Source organism: Oreochromis niloticus, linkage group LG8 (assembly GCF_001858045.2).
Source record: "Oreochromis niloticus isolate F11D_XX linkage group LG8, O_niloticus_UMD_NMBU, whole genome shotgun sequence".
Lineage (NCBI taxonomy): Eukaryota > Metazoa > Chordata > Actinopteri > Cichliformes > Cichlidae > Oreochromis > Oreochromis niloticus.
In genome coordinates, this window is record NC_031973.2 from 30,380,203 (window position 1) to 30,399,361 (window position 19,159).

The following is a 19,159-nucleotide window of genomic DNA, read 5'->3' on the forward strand; positions in this document are numbered from 1 at the left end:
TTTATGTTAAATACTGAATTTTATAACCAGTTTCATTAAAATCATACACTGACTCATTTTTAGAGCCATGGCCAAAACAAAACAACCTGCAAGCTTTAATAAAAACTGAATCAAATGCAGATATGTCATAAACCTACATAATGACCAACATGTGGCTAATCCTCTAGTTGCAAAAAGACTTCAAACTATATAGAAGAATATGGGAAACTAGCACTCAACAGAAACTTTAGTTTGAATCACTAATGTTAGGTCATACTGAGTACAATATTTTGTGAATTATAGTCCCTGTTAGAGTACGGCAATGCTCACTGACTAATGACTTGTCAATCACAAGTCATTTGCCAACTTGGAGGACTGGATTTGGATTCCAAACATCAAGATTAAAAATGCTGAGCTCAAGGATTTCATTAATCATTAACCAATTAGTGACGTCCATCTTTTATATACAGTCACATTTACGTTGTATGGTACTCTAACATTTGTGCTGTAGTAATTAATTAGTCTCAACAAAGATATACACCAGAGAGTTGTGCATGTCTCTTAATAATGGAGTACTACTTCTCCTTGGTCAGGGTGGTTGAATTTGGTGCCAGTGTCCAACTCCCAGATGCGAATATTTTCTGAATATCCAAAAACATTTGGACAATGATACATCTTTCACATATCTTTTCCTTATAATACTACCATTTATTTAAAATCAAACAAAAAACATGTGACTGAAAACTTTCAGCATTGATTTCAGAATTACAGCCATTTTTTGGACATAGTTCTCAACTTTTAGAGACTCAAAAATAATTGGACAAACTAGCATGCTCTAAATAAAAGGATTGCTTTACTGCTTGGAAGAAAATCCTTTGCAGTCAGTGTGTCATAGGTTTAGAACCTGTGAGCATGAATTTATTGCAGCCACCTTAAGTCGCTGCTTGTTTGTGGGCCATTATTTTTTGTCTCCAGTAACTGAAACAGGTAGTGTAACTCTCTCCTTACCTCTAAGTCTGTGAAACAAATCACAGTATATGATAATCTTTTAGTAATTTGTTTACAAATCCATTGATTTTTACATGTGAAATACAATTTTTGTACAACTACATTTCCAGTGTCTTCCGATGAAACATTAAAGGTCTCATTTTGTTTCGGTTTTCTGGCTTTTTACCCTGCAGATGATGCATATCTACTGAACGGCCTGAACATAGAGGAGATTTATCCAGAAACAAGTAGTTTTATCACATATGATGGATCAATGACCATCCCTCCATGTTTTGAGACCGCCACGTGGATCTTGATGAATAAGCCAGTGTATCTCACACGGATGCAGGTGAGCCTCACCCACCAGCACAGACCTGAAACAAAGCTCCCACAATACACTGGGGAGTACTCCTCTCTCAAAAAATTGCTCAGTGAAATATGTCTACTCACATTGAGGCTTTTCCTCCAAAATCTCTCCTCCTGTGTGTAATCTTCTACTCAGTCCTTGCTGGAAATTAATGCAGTGAATAAAAAAACCTGGGTCACATTTCCATGATACTTTAGCCAATTTTGCTTCTCTTCCCTCCCCCTCTTTCTCACTCTCTCTCTCTCTGTCTTGATGTTAGATGCACTCCTTGCGGCTGCTGAGCCAGAACCAGCCCTCTCAGATCTTTCTAAGTATGAGTGACAACGTTCGTCCTGTGCAGCCACTAAACAACCGCTGCATCCGCACCAATATTAACTTCAGCATGCAGGGCAAGGACTGCCCAAACAACAGGGCTCAGAAGCTCCAGTACCGAGGTAAAAACTACTCCTGTAAATAGCTGATATTTAAACAATATTTAATTACAGATATTATGCTATCTGTCCTTTCATAAGATCACACAATCTGGTTATAACAATTATTTTTGTGCACACAACAGAGCAATTATAGAATAATTAATCTATAAAATAGGCAAGTGGGATGCAATGCATGACCAGTCAACTGATTTAAGATTTTAGATATATTATAAAAAAAGATGAGGGCCAAATGCTCAATTTATGCCTTTAGTTATTGTCAGTGGGTGATATCACAGCTATGTTAATCTTTTAGATACACTTTATGATCATAATCTGTTTTGTAAATTTGAATTATGTAGTCATATTTTTGTAAAAAACAAAACAAAAAAAGAAACAAGTCTTAACCAGAGCTCTACCAAATGCTTTGCACCCCCCCCAAAAAAATACAAATAAAGGCAGCATGCCTTTATTTTTCTTCTTGTGCTACACTAGGCAACCATTAACAAAAATTGCTAGGCTGCCATTTTTAGAAGCTGAAGGCTCTTGTACAGAAACATAGCAGGAAAGCTTCAAGAAATGTACATTATATGGACAAAAGTACTGAGTCTTTTACACATTACACCTATAGAAGCTGCTTGGCAATGTACACCTGTACCGTAAAGCTCCTGTTGCACAGTTTTTGTGTTATTATTAATGTCAGATGAGATAAGTTAGCAGTTACCAAGTCAAAACAGCATTGGCAAATCTACACAGTCTAATACTACTCACTTGGTAACTTAACAATATGTGATCTGGCAAATGTGTTTTAGTTGCTATGTTTCCTAAATGTGTCTTCTTTGCTCTTTAATCTGATTTGAAAAAGTGTGCGGCATATTATGTCACCGAATAAATATTATTAAATCAGCAAAGCTTTGTTCTCATACAGAAATTGCTCTTTTGAAACCTCTGATGATAAATATTAAGTGTGATGAAAAAGTTTAAAACTGAAATCATTTTGGCTGATTCTTCATGATCTTCTTGCTGCAGGAGTTCATATATTCCCCTTCATCTTTTGTCTCAGCAGTGATCGTTCCACTGAATGGTCTTTTCTCAGATGTGAAACAACCATGCATGATTTCATGTCAAAGATTTTTTATTAAAAAACAACAACAAGCAAACCAAAAACATAGTTTTGTTGTACATGAACAATAAAAATAAAGGGCTATTCTATTCTATTCTACAGGGTGGGCCATTTATATGGATACACCGTAATAAAATGGGAATGGTTGGTGATATTAAAGTCCTGTTTGTGGCAAATTAGTATATGTGAGGGGGAAAACTCCTCAAGATGGGTGGTGACCATGGTGGCCATTTAGAAGTCGGCCATCTTGGATACAACTTTTGTTTTTTCAATAGGAAGAGGGCCATGTGACACATCAAACTTATTGGTAATGTCACAAGGAAAACAATGGTGTGCTTAGTTTCAACATAACTTTATTCTTTCATGAGTTATTTACAAGTTTCTGACCACTTATAAAATGTGTTCAATGTGCTGCCCATTGTGTTGGATTGTCAATGCAACCCTCTTCTCCCACTCTTCACACACTGATAGCAACACAGCAGGAGAAATGCCAGCACAGGCATCCAGTATCCGTAGTTTCAGGTGCTGCACATCTCCTATCTTCACACCATAGACAACTGCCTTCAGATGACCCCAAAGATAAAAGTCTAAGGGGGTCAGATCGGGAGACCTTGGGGGCCATTCAACTGGCCCACGACGACCAATCCACTTTCCAGGAAACTGTTCATCTAGGAATCCTCGGACCTGGCACCCATAATGTGGTGGTGCACCATCTTGCTGGAAAAACTCAGGGAACATGCCAGCTTCAGTGCATAAAGAGGGAAACACATCGTCATGTAGCAATTTCAAATATCCAGTGGCCTTGAGGTTTCCATTGATGAAGAATGGACCCACTATCGTTGTACCCCATATACCACACCAAACCATCACTTTTGTTGTTCCAACAGTCTTGGAGTCCAATGTGGGTTAGTGTCAGACCAATAGTGGTGGTTTTGTTTGTTAACTTCACCATTCACATAAAAGTTTGCCTCATCACTGAACAAAATCTTCTGCGTGAACTGAGGGTCCTGTTCCAATTTTTGTTTTGCCCATTCTGCAAATTCTGTGCGCCGATCTGGGTCATCCTCATTGAGATGCTGCAGTAGCTGAAGTTTGTAAGGGTGCCATTTGTAAGTAGCTAATATCCGCCGAAGGGATGTTCGACTAATGCCACTCTCCAGTGACATACGGCGAGTGCTACGCTGTGGGCTCTTGCTGAATGAAGCTAGGACAGCCACTGATGTTTCTTCATTAGTGACAGTTTTCTTGCGTCCACATTTTGGCAAATCCAACACTGAACCAGTTTCACGAAACTTAGCAAGCAGTTTGCTGACTGTAGCATGGGAGATGGGTGGCCTTGTAGGGTGTCTTGCATTGAAATCTGCTGCAATGACCCAGTTACTGCGTTCACCAGATATCAACACAATTTCAATCCGCTCCTCACGGGTTAACCTCTTCGACATGTCAATGACTGTGAACAAAGAGAAACGTGTAAATAACTCATGAAAGAATAGAGTTACGTTGAAACCAAGCACACCATTGTTTTTCTTGTGACATTACCAATAAGTTTGATGTGTCACATGGCCCTCTTCCTATTGAAAAAACAAAAGTTGTATCCAAGATGGCCGACTTCTAAATGGCCACAATGGTCACCACCCATCTTGAGGAGTTTGCCCCCTCACATATACTAATGTGCCACAAACAGGACTTTAATATCACCAACCATTCCCATTTTATTACGGTGTATCCATATAAATGGCCCACCCTGTAGTCCTGTATTGAATTATTACCAGCCTGGAACTAGGTCCAGATTACAGCAATTATCTTAGTGAATAAACCACTCACTTTGATAAAACGATCCCCACAAATAAGAAATGAGATCATCTTCTTCTTTCAGCTGATTGCACTGGTCGTCACAGTGGACTCACAACATGAGCATTCTCTTCTGTCACACTGACCCTCCTTCACTACGTCTATGAATCTTATCTGTCGTCATTCTCTTTTCCTCCTGCGTGCCAGCAGCATATTAAACATCTTTTGCCCAGTACATCCACAATCCATCCACTGCAGATAACTATCTCAGCCTTTCCTCTCTAACTTTGTCTCCAAAACGCTGAACCTGAGTTGCCCCTCCGACATTTCTGTTTCTAATCTGTCCTTTTCGGTCACTCACAATGAAAATCTTAAATCTACCACTTCCAGCTCTGCTTCCTGCCTTTTTGTTACTGCCACAGTTGCCAAACTATACATGATAGCAGGTCTCAGTACCAGCTTTTAAAGCTTCATTATCATTGTTGTTGCTATCTTTCTGTCACAAATCACCCATGACACTCATCTCCACCCACCCACTCTCTTTTTCACCTATCTTGTGTATTGTCTGTTGCTTTGTATAACTGACCTCCTTGCACTTTTGCAACTGTCTCCCTCTCATTTATACACACGTATTCTGTCTTGCTTCTCCAGGCTTTAATTCTTCTTCTCTCCAGGCTCTCGCCCACCTGCTGCCTACTCTCACTACAGATCACAATGTTTTCTGCAAACATTATAGTCCATGGAGACTCCTGCTTGCCTGCTTCACCTCATCTGTCAATCTGTCCATCACCACTGCAAATAGGAAGGGCTCAGAGCTGATCTCTCATGTAATCCCACCCCACCTTGAATCCATATGTCACTCCTACCCCACACTTCACTGCTTTCTCACTGTCCTCATAGATGTCCTGCACCACCCTCATGTACTTTTACGCTTTCTATCAACTTGTTCTGACTTTGTCTGTAGTTTCCCACTAACACTCACAAAGCAAAAATTGCATCTGTAATGCTCTTTCTCAGCATGAAGCCATGCTACTGCTCACTAATTGTCACTTCTCTCTTTAACATTCAACAACTCTTTCCCATATCTCTATAGTATGGCTCATCATCTTTATCCTCCTGTAGTTATTACAGATCTCCATGTAACCTCTCTTCTTGAAAATCAGTATCAGTAGACTTCGTCTCCACGCCTCAGGTCAGAGGAATGGGTTAGATGACATCTCCTTACCACCTGGTAAGGTGGTCTTTTCACTTGTTCATACATTTCCAATTGTATTCCTAAGCACTCTAACCTGCTGCACATCCTTTTCAGCTCAATCTCTCTGTCTTACTAATCAAAACAAGGCATTTTCTCCTAACTAGTGTCCAGCTTCTAGACATCTCCATATGAGACTTTTTCTTTGCCAGCCACCTGGCCATACACCAGACAAAAAATCTTGGCATTTCACTTCATCTGTACTTTCCCAGCAGTCTGGTAACTCTTCCCCACTACCCACAGGCTGTCTCGACTCCTCCCTGAATTCTCTGTAAAATTCTTCCTTTTTCAGCTTTCAACATTTCAACTTGCTACATTCCCCCCGTCAACACCATGCAGTCTTCTATCTCTTTCAGACTGAACCTTCTGCATAGGATATACCTGATCTGTGTGCACCTTCCTCTGTTGTTATATGTCACCTTATGGTCCTCCCTCTTCTTGAACTTTGTGTTCACCACAGGTCTTTTCATAATTGTCATCATCTCTGTTCCTTTCACTTATGTATCCATAAGTGGATGCTGAATTCTGGTTTACCATAGGTCTCGGGAGCATAGGGAGGGTTTGTTTACTGTATCTAGTCTCTCATTGGTCGTCTGTTCTGCTATTTGACATTCCCCTGCCTTCCTCTTAAAAGATGAAATTATTATTCTAGGGAGCAGTTGTGGGGAGAGATTTCAGAAATTCACCCACCTTAGAGTCTCCTGAGCATCAAACAAAAGCACTCTCTGCACACCTTGAGGGAGGCAATTGCGAAAACACAAACGTAGACCTGCTTCTTTTAATTGTTCTGAGAATTGAGGACCTTCAGGATGAAGTAGGGTGAGGATGTCTCATTAAAAGGCGAAATATATCTGCTTTCTTACAGAAACATGACCCCGTATTCTTGTCACATAATGTCAAACACTGTCTTTCTGTTAAATGGTGCCAACATGCACACAAGGTGTCCTTTCCTGTCAGTAGTGCATTGCACTACTTCTTAGAGATTCTCTTTTAAGGAGCGAAAGCTTTACGGAGGTTTGAAGGATGCTGGTGGAGTCTGGAGTTCATGAATCTGTGGTTTGTGTCCAGGTTTGGATTTGAGTTTTGTGATGATTTACAATGTTTACACTTTCTTACTTTTGCTTTCAGTTACTTACATTAATAATAATAAGTTCAAGTACAAAAACAACTTGTGTATGTTTAGATGACAGGTGTCGAACTCCAGGCCTTGAGGGCCGGTGTCCTGCAGGTTTTAGATGTGTCCTTGATCCAACACAGCTGATTTGAATGGCTAAATTACCTCCTCAACCTGTCTTGAAGTTCTCCAGAGGCCTGGAGAACTAATCATTTAATTCAGGTGTGTTGACCCAGGGTAAGATCTAAAACCTGCTGGACACTGGCACTCAAGGCCTGGAGTTCGACACCCCTGGTTTAGACACTGAAAACCAATTTGTTAGGTTTAGGTACTGACATGTGTATATATATACATATATATACGCATATATATATATATATATATATATATATATATATATATATATATATATATATATATATACATATATATATATATATATATATATATATATAACTGTGTTCATATATAATTATATATAATTGTATGCCCACTCCTGTCCCACTTCTCTCTTCCAGTGAACGAGTGGTTGCTGAAGTAGCCTTCTCGGCTCGGCTGAACGTGGAGACAGAGATGGAGTTCAGGATGAGGGGAGAGAAATAGAAAAAGAAGTGAGGCAGGGGAGAATGAAGAAGAAATCTGGTCTCGAGGCTGTATCTCATCTAAGACTTTTTCATGGCATTGTATAAAGACAAATAACACCAGACATTATTTGAATGAAGGAACTTTGCATTGCAAGGAAGGAGACTCTTCATACAGTGAGAACCGTTTGAACCTTTGCTCAAACACATGCTAACAGGTCCTTTCCCCCACTGAACAATTATATCTATATGAACATTTTGATATCGATAACTTTTTGGGAGAAAACAAAAAATAGACAAACAACCTAAAAAAAACACAAAGCATTTATTTGGTAGCCCGTCAAACACTATGACAACCTTAGGGACTTTAAAGCCTTTGTAGATAAAAGATTGCTATCAGTAAGAAAATCCAAGAACTAAGTCATTGCCCTTCCCCTGCTCAACAATATGGAGCCATCAGGAAGACTCACGTGGACGTTTCATTTCAGTCAACAACAGGGCATGCAATCAGCAAAACCAACAGAGATGGAACACAGCCTTACCTTGTCATTTTCCAAAACTAGAATAATGCCATGGGACAACTTCCAAAGCTTTCATATGGTCTCAAAGCAACCGGTGTCTTGGCCTCATATGTACATATTATAATTATCAATACAAAAGAAAAATGAATATGTAAAGAAAAAAATAATGAAATAACGTTCAAAAAATATATTAAGAAGATATTAAAAAGACAAAAAGTTAAGAATTTTAAAAAGCTTGGCGCACTTTGAATTCTGCAGCAGTTCTCAGTCTGAGCTGATGCCTTTTATTTCTGTTTTATTTGTTTACAATGGTCATACACTGTGTTTGATGTTATCAGCCCAATAAATGTGTCTGGAAAGTTAACTTTGGAACATGTTTCACTATCTGAGGATTTTACTTGTTATATCTCCACCTGTTTGTACTGTTTCACATTAAATATGTTCATGTTACAATATTCCCCTTTAGAGACTTGCTCAATAACTCTGGCCACACCGAAACGGATTCACCGAAATGCTAGCAGGTAGGCTTCAGAATCTCGGAATGGGCAGCTTGGAATTGCTGGTTAGGATACAGATCCAACTCAGGTAGCACTGTTAGGGTTACTGTGATCTGTAGTACTCTTTTAGATCACATCAGTTGACATCAGAGGACATGAAAAGAGGAACCTCACATGTTTGGAAATACAGATCCAGCAGATTGATGCCTGCTTTACAATAATGGTGTCTCTATGGGTCGCCGAAGAAAAATTTTGTGAAGAACTCAATGCTGGAAAACATCTGGCTCCGGGAGAAACAGACTATCAGCATGGTTGTGACAAGTATATAAAAGCCCAAAAGCAGGAAATGTATTTTAGAATTTATGGAAAGAAGAATTTTGCAATAATAAAGAGAAACAACAAAAAGAAAGAAACCAAATTTCCTTAAGCAAAAAGTAATACTGCTGACCAAAGGAGTGTTTATCAATATCAAAGTCAGCAACTGATTTAAAAACAGTGGGAAACTTGTTGTGAGCTGCTTCAAGCTGTGGTCATATTCTGTTCGATGTAGAAATCCAACTGAAAGGTGCATGCTTAGTTGGTGTATTGAAATGCAGTGTAACAAAAAACTGCAGGTACATCGCGGGGATCCATTCAAACCCAAGTGAACTTGGGGGTTTAGAAAGCATCTTAGAACTACTGGATATTATTATGTCCAGTAGCTCAGTTAAGGTATTTTGGAGTTTGAATCTGAAACACATATAAATATGTGCTGTCATCTTCTTATGGTGGCTACACTGCAAATCTCAGTCACTATGCTGGGAATGCAAGCAATCTCTAACAGTGGCACTTTAGTCACAAGGTTAGGGATTCTATTGACTATTAATATTAATATTTGTTTATTAATTACTGTACTCCCCTTCTCCAATTTACTCCAAGCTAATGACAGCTTGTGTCACTAGCTACACAATCTGCAGGGTTAAAGATAGACATAGAGTCTTCGTAAAAAGAACCTCTATCAGTTCTAAGGTTTTATGTATTGGGAAATAAAAACACAAGAATTTAGCAGCTCACGGGTTTCTTTCCCTTGTTTAGTTCAACTGTCTTTGATCTAAAGATAAGTTAGATGAAGATTTGAAGATGAAGTGCATTTTACAGCATCTCAATTCAATTGGCATTCAATTGCTTGTAGAAGCACACAGCTCTACTTTGTCTAGATCATTGAAATGGATTCTTTTCTTTTTCAGTTTTTTTTTTTTTTTTTAGATTGCATACCCCAATTTTTGTGATGTTTAAGTTGTTGAGCTGTTGAAAGCACATTTTACTGTAAAATACTTTAATATATGTAGGAGTTCAAGGTTGACTCCAAGGTTCCCAGGTTCTGTGGCTCCAAAACAAACTAAATTCATCATCCTTCCACCATTGTACTTGATATTGTTTGTGCTAATATGCAGTGTTGGATTTTTAAGCAAATGTATCACCGTGCATTATAGCCAAACATTGCAACTTTGGACTCCTTGCTCCAAAAGTCTTGTGGTTTGGTCTGGTACAATTTTGCAAAGCTAAGCTGTCTTGCCACGATCTTTGAGAGAGAAGAGACATTCTTCCAAACAAGCTATACTTTTTAATATTTTACTCTCAGTGAGTGCAAGGGTTTGCATGAATGTCTGCATCTTGTGATATTATATTGGATTTAGTACATATGCAACCCAGAGAGTGGACTTCAAGGAAATATGAGGAATGACTACTTGTCTGACAGGTCTCCAGCTACCCATGTTAAATGGTAAATGCACTCAAAGCGCTTTACACAGAACTTTCCTCATTCACACCAGCAATTTTTTCTATCTCTTTAAAAACTTTTAGCAATTTGTTCCATGCTCTACATCTAAGTTCTATCTAACATTAACACGCCAATGGATGTATCAGAGAGCAACCTCGGGTTAATATCTTGCAAGCCCAAGATAGCAAAAGCAGAAGGGGACTCAACCACCAACCTTCCAATTAGCAGGTGGCCTGATCTACTACCTGAGCTACAGACACCCTAGAATACATCCACAGCAGAATATAATCTAGGCTTATTTTTTTAACACGTGGCTAATTATTTTTGTCTTCATTTTAGTTAAATGAATAGAAACGGCGTTAATATGTTTTGTAGTTAATGTGAGATTGTATGGATCTCATTTTAAGGCTGATTAAGGATGTGTTAGGTATATTTGTTATGTCCTGTAGCCTTTGAATTTAAAGAGGGTGTGCTTTTTCTGACTGTAGGATCTAATCAGTTCTTTACTCTGGCTTGTGCGATAAAGCTTTACACATTAGTTATTATGTCAGTTATCAGTATTAATAAGAACATTTGTGTTCAACAACATAGTGCATGTTTCCTTTTAGCAAAACTTGTCATTAAATTGATATGAAAAAGAAAGCAGTGTTTCAGATTCACCACATGTACAGTGAAAAAATATTGCAGGTGTTAAAGTGGATCGGTGTTCCTGCACCTTCAGCTTAACAGTAATTATATCTGAAAAGCAGTCCCTGTGCTATTGAATTCTTCTTTAAATATTTCTCCTAATCCTTAGGAGAAATGAGATGCAAAAAATTTTTATTCACTTTTTTTTTAAAGAACTTGGGTGGTTTTTTTAGGCTTTTCTCTACCTTAGCAGTAATATTCTGTAACTCTACAACTATGCTTGGGAGGAAAGCAAAATAAACTGTTTGTTAGTTGTTTGTTTTAAACTGTTCTTCTCCTACTAGCAAGAACCACAGCTACCCCAAATTATAAAAAGGTGAAACTAGAAGCATGCTTTCATAAAGAGGGTGATGCATTAATTAGTACAAATATGGAACTGCTCTGTAATATCTTTTTTAAGTCCATGGTATTGAATTCAAAAGAGTAAGCAGATGTAGACCAATGGTCTGGACATTCTGTCAAGGTCCAAACAGTCAGTTGCCTGAAAACATATGAGGGACCCATGACTGGTGAGTCAATGAGTTAGTGAGTCGGACTGGGTAACAACCTTTCGCCTGAATACTAATAAGAGTAAGAATAGATTTTTATGTTAAAATATTCAAACATTACATGCCCTTTGAGACATTCTGCTGATGCTAATGGGTTCTGTTCTTAACATTTTTAAGTATTAAACATTTTGAAGAACAGCAAGCAGGTGCAGCAGAGGCAAACAAGAGACTTTAGGTGTTTTCACAACAGTGGTGTTTCGTCAGTTTAAATTAAACTCGTTTCCGTCTTCGAACTTGGTGCAGGTGTGAACACTGTAATTGAATTCGAGAGCAGACCAAAAATGAAGTCCAAACAACTTCCAGAGTGGGTCATTTATGGTGTGAATATGATCCAACCGTGATCCAATCCAAAAACCAGGTATATGTTACAACTTTGACCTAATAAACGGTCCTGTACCCACGTATGCTTTGCTTCTTAATGTGGGAAGGTAATACACATGTGCAAAGGTCTGTACGGGCTAGCACCGAGCTGTAAAATGAACATAAATTCTGCCTCTTCACCGATAGGCCAGAACACAACACCTTCTTCTTGTATTTAGATTTGATGCTCCCGTTCAGTCACCTCATCTAGCAAATGAGGTGACTGAACATTCTCAGCTGGTTTGTAGTGGTGCATTTTGGTTCACTTGAGTTGAGTTGGATTTTCTCTGTGTGAGAATAAACCAAACCAATAGAAAAAGCTACAAGTTTACAAACTCATCTGCTGATATGGACCAGGGTAAATGAACTATGAGTGTGAAAACGGCCTTTCTTTCTCCCTACAATGTAGAAAGGATTGCACAAATATAAATTTTTTATGTGTTCAGTCTGTCTCAGAGTCTCTATTGTGCAAGTATCAAGATATTCAGTCACGAAGAAAAGCATTACAACCATCTACCTTATATACCCTTGGTCCTTTGCTTTTGTAAAAACAACTCTGACCCACCAAGGTCTCTAATCTGCCAGACCTCAGAAGGTGCCTTCGGCTATCTGACAAAATAATAGTAATATGAATAATTATTAAACAGCTGTAAGTCGATAAACCTGCAAAATCTCTTTTAAAAATTTCATTAGACTGTTTTTCATCACAGAGCTTTGGTGTTTCAAGGTGGTGCACAGTAAACACCTTTTCAGAGATTCAGATAGAGGAAATCCTCTTTGGACATTCTGGATTCAGTAGTTGTTTAAGTTGACATTGTAGTATAAATATATAAATGCTCGCATTGATTGGGATTTATGAACTGTAATAAATTCAGAAACTGGGACAGATCATGATACTCTTGTAGTCAGCTGGCCTTGTGTTTAAGGAAGTAAGTCGGCCATATGTTGTTTGTTTCCTACAAATAAATCCACACTGCTGTGATCCCTCTCTCATACCCCTCCTTCATTAGTACCCAATCAATAGAGGATGCCTCTTCTTGTAGTTCTAATGTGCAGAGAAATACTGGCTCAAACCAACTGGGAGTATCTGTGCAATGGTGCACTCACACGTTCATTTTCTGTTTTCTATTTGATCTGTGTCTTCTTATAGATCTGTAATGAAAAGATAGCAGAGAGGGGAGGGAGAAAGAAGGAGTTCTCAGTAGTTGTGAAAGACCAAGGTTATGGAGGCCATTATTTTACCTGTTCTAGGAGATGCAACATTGAGCCAGAGCTGGAGGATGGATAATAAATACGCCCAGTGATTCATTGCCCCAACCACCACAACTCCACCACATCCCAACAAATAAACAGTTCCAACCTCGTGACTCTGCAGTAGATCTCGCTGGACTTGGCCACTATCTGGCCCTGCCAAAAGGAATAGATGTTATGAGGCGTGTATATGTTGTTGGACAAGATGTTTGAGGACATCTGAGAACCTTTAATAATATTACATTAACACGAGTGTAATAATGCAATGGCTACCAGGGAGTTCCAGTGCAGTGGAACAGCTGCTGGGCCAAATGAAAATGTGCAACTCTTTGTATGTTTGTTGACTCAGGAGACATACCTGTCCAGATGTGTTTGCAGCAGTGGGGCTTTCAATCAACCTTATTACAGTTGAGTTAAACTTTCTCATTACTTCGGGGAATATTAAATACTTTGTGTTACACTTTCAGTTTTCTGTACCACTGACACTATAATTGCAGAGTAGAAGTATAATATCATTTTATATTTGTGCAGTGACAATAAAGGTATTCTGGGGGGGGGGTTCTGTGATGTATATACGGAAATTCCCCATTCATTCCACTATAAATACTTGCTAGTGAAGCTTGAGTGTCTTGACCAAAGGCAGCTTGGTTAATTGAATTCAATTTTATTTATATTGTGGCAAGTCACAATAGTAATTGCCTTAAGGTACTTAATATTGTAAGCTAAAGACCCTACAATAATACAAAGAAAACAGAGAAACCCCCAACAATCATGTAACCCCCTTTTAACAAGTATGCTGGCAACAATGGGGAAGAAAAACTACCTTTTAACAGGAGGAAACTTCTATCAGAACCAGGCTTAGGGAGGGGCAGCCATATGACACGACTGGATGGATGAAAGGAGGAAGACAAGACAAATGGAAAAGAGCCAGAGATTAAGATTAATTAAGGATAAAATGCAGAGTGGGGTATAAACACATAGTGAGTAAAAAAGATGTGAAAAAGGAGTACTTTCATCATGGAAAGCCCCCAGCAGCCTACACCTATTGCAGTCTGAGAGTAAAGTACTCTAATTTGGTGATATGGTACTATAAGGCCATTAAGATAAGATGGGGCCTGATTATTCAAGACCTTGTACAAGGTGCGAAGGCTTTTAAATTCAATTCCGGATTAATCAGGGAGCCAGGGAAGAGAAGCCAATATAGACGTCTGTAACATTTTGGATCAACTGAAGGCTTTTCAGAGAGTTTTTAGGATATCCTGATAATAATGAATAACAGTACAGTACAGTACAGTAATGCCAGCTTGACGGTGTACCTGTGGTATGTAGCTGATTTATAGAGATAGACTCCTCATATTTAACAATGAAGCATAAAATAATGGTTGCATTCTTTTAGGAATAGGGTTAAAACACACGTTGATGATTTGAATGAAATAATTACTCAAGTTAACTCAGAAAGATCACTTGGAGAAAATGAGTCTAAATAAATATGAATTGCATTGAAAGTAGCCGTACATAATGCTACATCTGTGAGATTGTTATGTATATTTTTTTCTCTAATTGTCAAATTTTTATTTGTGAAGAAATGCATGAAATCATAACTAGTTAAGGTTAAAATGCTTGGCTCAACAGAGCTCTGAGATTTTTGTCTGCAGTGGTGAAGAGAAATCTTGTTGTTCTTATTTTCTTGAATGATCGATGAACAGTAAGATGTTGTAGTTTTGCAGATGGTTTTCTTGTACAGTAACAAACTATTTTTAGACAGTAAATGATGATCTTCTAAATTAGTGAGATACAATTTGCTCTCCAGTTTAGGAGTTATCTGCTTTAAGGTGTGAGTAAGAGTTATACCACAGAGCTAAGTACTTCTGATTTGAGACTTTCTTTTTCAGAGGAGCAGTATCCAGAGTCGTGCACAGTGAGGAAGTAAAATTATTAACAAGATAATCGCCCACTGTGGGAGTAGACTTCAGGTAGCCGCTTTGCATTGTGGTAAATGGTAAATGGCCTGTATTTCTATAGCGCTTTACTAGTCCCTAAGGACCCCAAAGCACTTTACATATCCAGTCATCCACCCATTCACTCACTCACACACACACACACACACACACACACACACACACAGGTGATGGCAAGCTACGTTGTAGCCACAGCCACCCTGGGGCGCACTGACAGAGGTGAGGCTGCCGGACACTGGCGCCACCGGGCCCTCTGACCACTACCAGTAGGCAACAGGGTGAAGTGTCTTGCCTAAGGACACAACGACCGAGACTGTCCAAGCCGGGGATCGAACCGGCAATCTTCCGATTACAAGGCGAATTCCCAACTCTTGAGCCACGATCGCCCGTGGCGTTCGAGAAGATAACAAATGTATGAACTATATCTTTAAACTTCCTTACAGCACTTTCAGAAAGACATTTACTGTGACAAAATGTATTCTCCATTGTTGTGTAATCCAGTAAATTTAAATGTTATTAGGAAATCATCTTACAAGGACAGTTCTGTGTTTCATAGTTGCTCTGTCTCCCCAGTCAGCTGTATCCCCTTTTTAAGTCTGCGTCTCTGTGTTATGTTTCCTGTTTTATTTTGACAGTCTGTGTCCTATGTTAATAGCTGTGTCCCAAAACGTCGGCTGCATCCTCCGGAGGCCGCATTTGAAGGCCGATTACGTCACAGCCAGGCGACGAAGGCTGTCCCAATTCGTCGACTCCTTCAAATGCGGCCGACAAATGCGTCCTTCATTTCCCCGAATTTGAAGGATGGGTCGGGTGTGTCCTTCGTGGCCCACCATATCCCAGAATTCATAGCGCGGCCCAGCCAAATTTCAGCTGCCAACAATGGCGGCCGCTACTAAGTTTTAAAATTAGTCTTATTAATCTTTCTGGGTCACAAAATAAACTTCTAACATATTTTCAGGCGAGAAAGTGGCGGTGTAAATTACAAATATCTGCTTGGTTTATCAAGACATCGCATATTTGCAAAAGTGCGCCGACGTTTTCGGAGACGTCTGTTACCCACCTGCTCGATAGCAAGCCGGGGGGTTCAATGGTCACTCCAGCCGGCGAGAGCAGCGGACTCCCGGCTTCATCGTTTTCAGACCCCCGCTCTTTCGCTAGTCAGGTTAAACATGATATACAAGTCACTCGGATAACTTAAAAATGTAATTGTTTGGCTTTTTTCGGTGTTTTATTTGTTCTGGAGTAAATCTGGTTGGCTGAGATCAAAGTTATTAGATTATTAGATTAAATAAAACTTTATTAATCCATCGGGTGGGTTTCTCCGGGATTTTCACACAGCTGAATAAATGTCAAACAGAAAACTGATTAAACCGAAGTGTGAGACGGTCGAGAATTTACGCCAGTGTCCTGTTATATTTTAGATAGCAAGGAGCAAACAGCCGAGTTTATTAAACTCCACCGAGACAGCGGTGACACAAATCTGAAGGCTAGACCGTCCCATTTCACAGCCTCGCACTTCCGGCCTTCTTGGTCTTCGAAGGACCTCCGAAGGATGCAGCCGACGTTTTGGGACACAGCTAATGTGTCTGGTTTTGCTTCCCTTGTCTAGTTAGCCCTGATTTGTCCCAGCTGTGTTTCCCTCCTGTCTCCCATTCCCTGATTGCTCCTCTGTGTATTTAAGCCCTGTGTTTTCCTTTGTCTCTGCTGTGTGTTCTGCCTGCCTGCGTGCGTGCGTGCGTGCGTGCGTTTTAATTTTGTATTTTCAGTTTTGTTTCTTTTGAGTTCACGTTTTACCACCCAGTGTCTGCACTTTGGGTCCTCCATACTGCCTGCCTGCACAGCCATGACAGACTGAGGATAATCCTCCTGATTCTGACAATTAGTTCAAATGAATCAAGAACCACGAGACATACTAACATAATCATCCTGTTGTAAAAAGGTTTCTATGAGGCAGAGTAAATGAATTTATTGCTCCCTTCCAAGTCTTTGTTAGTACATGAATGAATAATTGATCAACAAACTTTCCCAATTTTTTTTACAAAGCCCACATAATTTTTTGTGGACACCACTCCGAGAGTCAACAATTTAAGGAGAGCGTCACACACACAGTTAAAGATGTCACTCCTGGTCTCATCAGGGAGGGGACCAGAGAAATTGAAAGATTTCAGAGTTGTTTCGGCAAAGTTACACACAATTTTAATAATTTTAGTGACCCCTGACATAACTGTGTGACACTGTCACATTTTGCTGATGTGAGTTTTGAATTTTACGGAATTTATGTTTATCCTTTGCTAGAATCCCCAAAATACTGGCTTTGTCACCTACTCTGACCCCTGGAAGCCAATTCACCATGGTTGCTGGTGTCTCTAGCTTCATGTCTCAAAACAGAGGTTACCAATAACCAGAGTTTGTTCCCTGGTAGGTGTGTCACTGAGTGGAGAAAAATTTATTCTAGTCAAATGGGTTGGTGGCTGACCTGGAGCCTATGTTTAGCACTATACTTCCTTCTCCCTGTCACCCAGCCATCCTGTTTTCCTAGCTGCTCATGACAATTTGCTAGGATACAGCTAATGGTAGCTATGCTATGTTCAGCTGCACCAGCTACAAGGGCTGTGCTAGCTACAAGGTTTTTGAGTGGTGCAGAGCTGGGTCTCAAATTCATTCTTGTGACTGAGCACATTAGATTCTGTCAGTTGAGTCCTATCCAACAGGTTAATTCATCTGGGTAATGTCACCAACAACTACATCCTAATTCAGACTGTTGTGAATTCCTATGTTTGTTTGTTTTTTTTTATCTGGCTATATGATATCCTGGAGTATTGTTGTCCCCAGTGCAATAAAATATAATGGGAAGGGGGGCCTGACCAAGCACGAGCACATGACGAGTTGAGAGTGACAAAATGTTGCTATATCAGTTGCAAAATTGCTTTTGCAAGAGTCTTAGAGTGAGATGGGTACAGCCATTTAAAAACAAACAAACAAAACACACCACAGCCTTGAGATCAGATCACAGTATCGTACTTTTGTCAATGTATCGTGTGACATGATTTTTGGCAGTTTACTGTAATATGCCAGACAAAACTCCTGATTGTTTTAACCAAAAAACATACATAAACACATTCAGATTTCATCCATTTATCTTAATCAAATTCAGAATGTTTTGGTGTCTATGCATAAGTAATGAGTGTAATTAACAAAAACACTAAGCAAAATACAGTTTCTATGAGATGTTTCCTTACAGCACACACTTCCATGTTTATTTGTATAATTACATACTCTGATGAACTGGTGAGATCAACAGCTAATAAGAAAATTACGTCTGTGTTCTGAATGTCTGAGATTTTCAGCAACATGTTATCTATACAGAACAATGTCTGAGGATGAGCAGAATATTCTACTTTTACCATAATCACCAGCTTGAGCTTTTTAAGCCACCAAGGACTGACACTACGGTGTCTCTGAGGATGCTAATTAGTTTTACCATTCATTCTTCCTTCCTTAGCAGATGTGTGCTATTCAGACTTCCTTTTATGCTCCAAGAGAACATTATAACATGCATGCTTTGCTTAATTTATTTGCGATGTTCCCACAGTGCAGTTTGCTTGGTAGCCGTGAGATATCACACATGCAATCAGGTAGGACCATGAAAGCAGAAGATCTTTTATCTTCATTATGAATGCAAATTATAGTTAGGCAGAGAGTCTACTTATTTATAATCATTTAAAAGACTCATTATTAGGGCTAATGATTATAATATGCAGAAGAAAAGAACTGAAATACTTTGTCATTAAAGAGTTTTATTTTAAGGCCGTACAGTACAGAATGGCCTTGGATTATTACTAAAGGCAACTACATACTTGATTACAAGTTTGCCTAAGCTAACCGATATGAAGTACTTGGATGTTCTGATATTCAGGGCCCTTAAGCTTAAAGCAGTTTGCAGTGAAACAATGAACAGACATGATACAAAGTGA

At 39.2% G+C, this 19,159-nt stretch overlaps 1 protein-coding gene across 3 annotated transcripts in view; it reads left to right on the forward strand.

Annotated features, from left to right (window-relative positions):
• The window catches only part of LOC100707149 (carbonic anhydrase-related protein 10), a 1,009,504-nt gene extending 1,001,015 nt beyond the window's left edge, over positions 1-8,489 (forward strand). The window contains exons 7-10 of one of the 3 annotated variants that reach the window (XR_265714.4): positions 1,161-1,315; positions 1,593-1,767; positions 5,780-5,888; positions 7,542-8,489. Coding sequence is in view for 2 of the 3 variants with exons in the window: in XM_013273682.3 (XP_013129136.1) it covers positions 1,161-1,315; positions 1,593-1,767; positions 5,780-5,829 (380 nt within the window). In the remaining variant the exon portion in view is untranslated. Of the gene's footprint in view, positions 1-1,160; positions 1,316-1,592; positions 1,768-5,779; positions 7,368-7,541 lie in introns of those variants that run through there. The other 2 variants (XM_005447896.4, XM_013273682.3) reach the window with 2 other exon arrangements.
• The last annotated feature ends 10,670 nt before the right edge of the window (positions 8,490-19,159 follow it).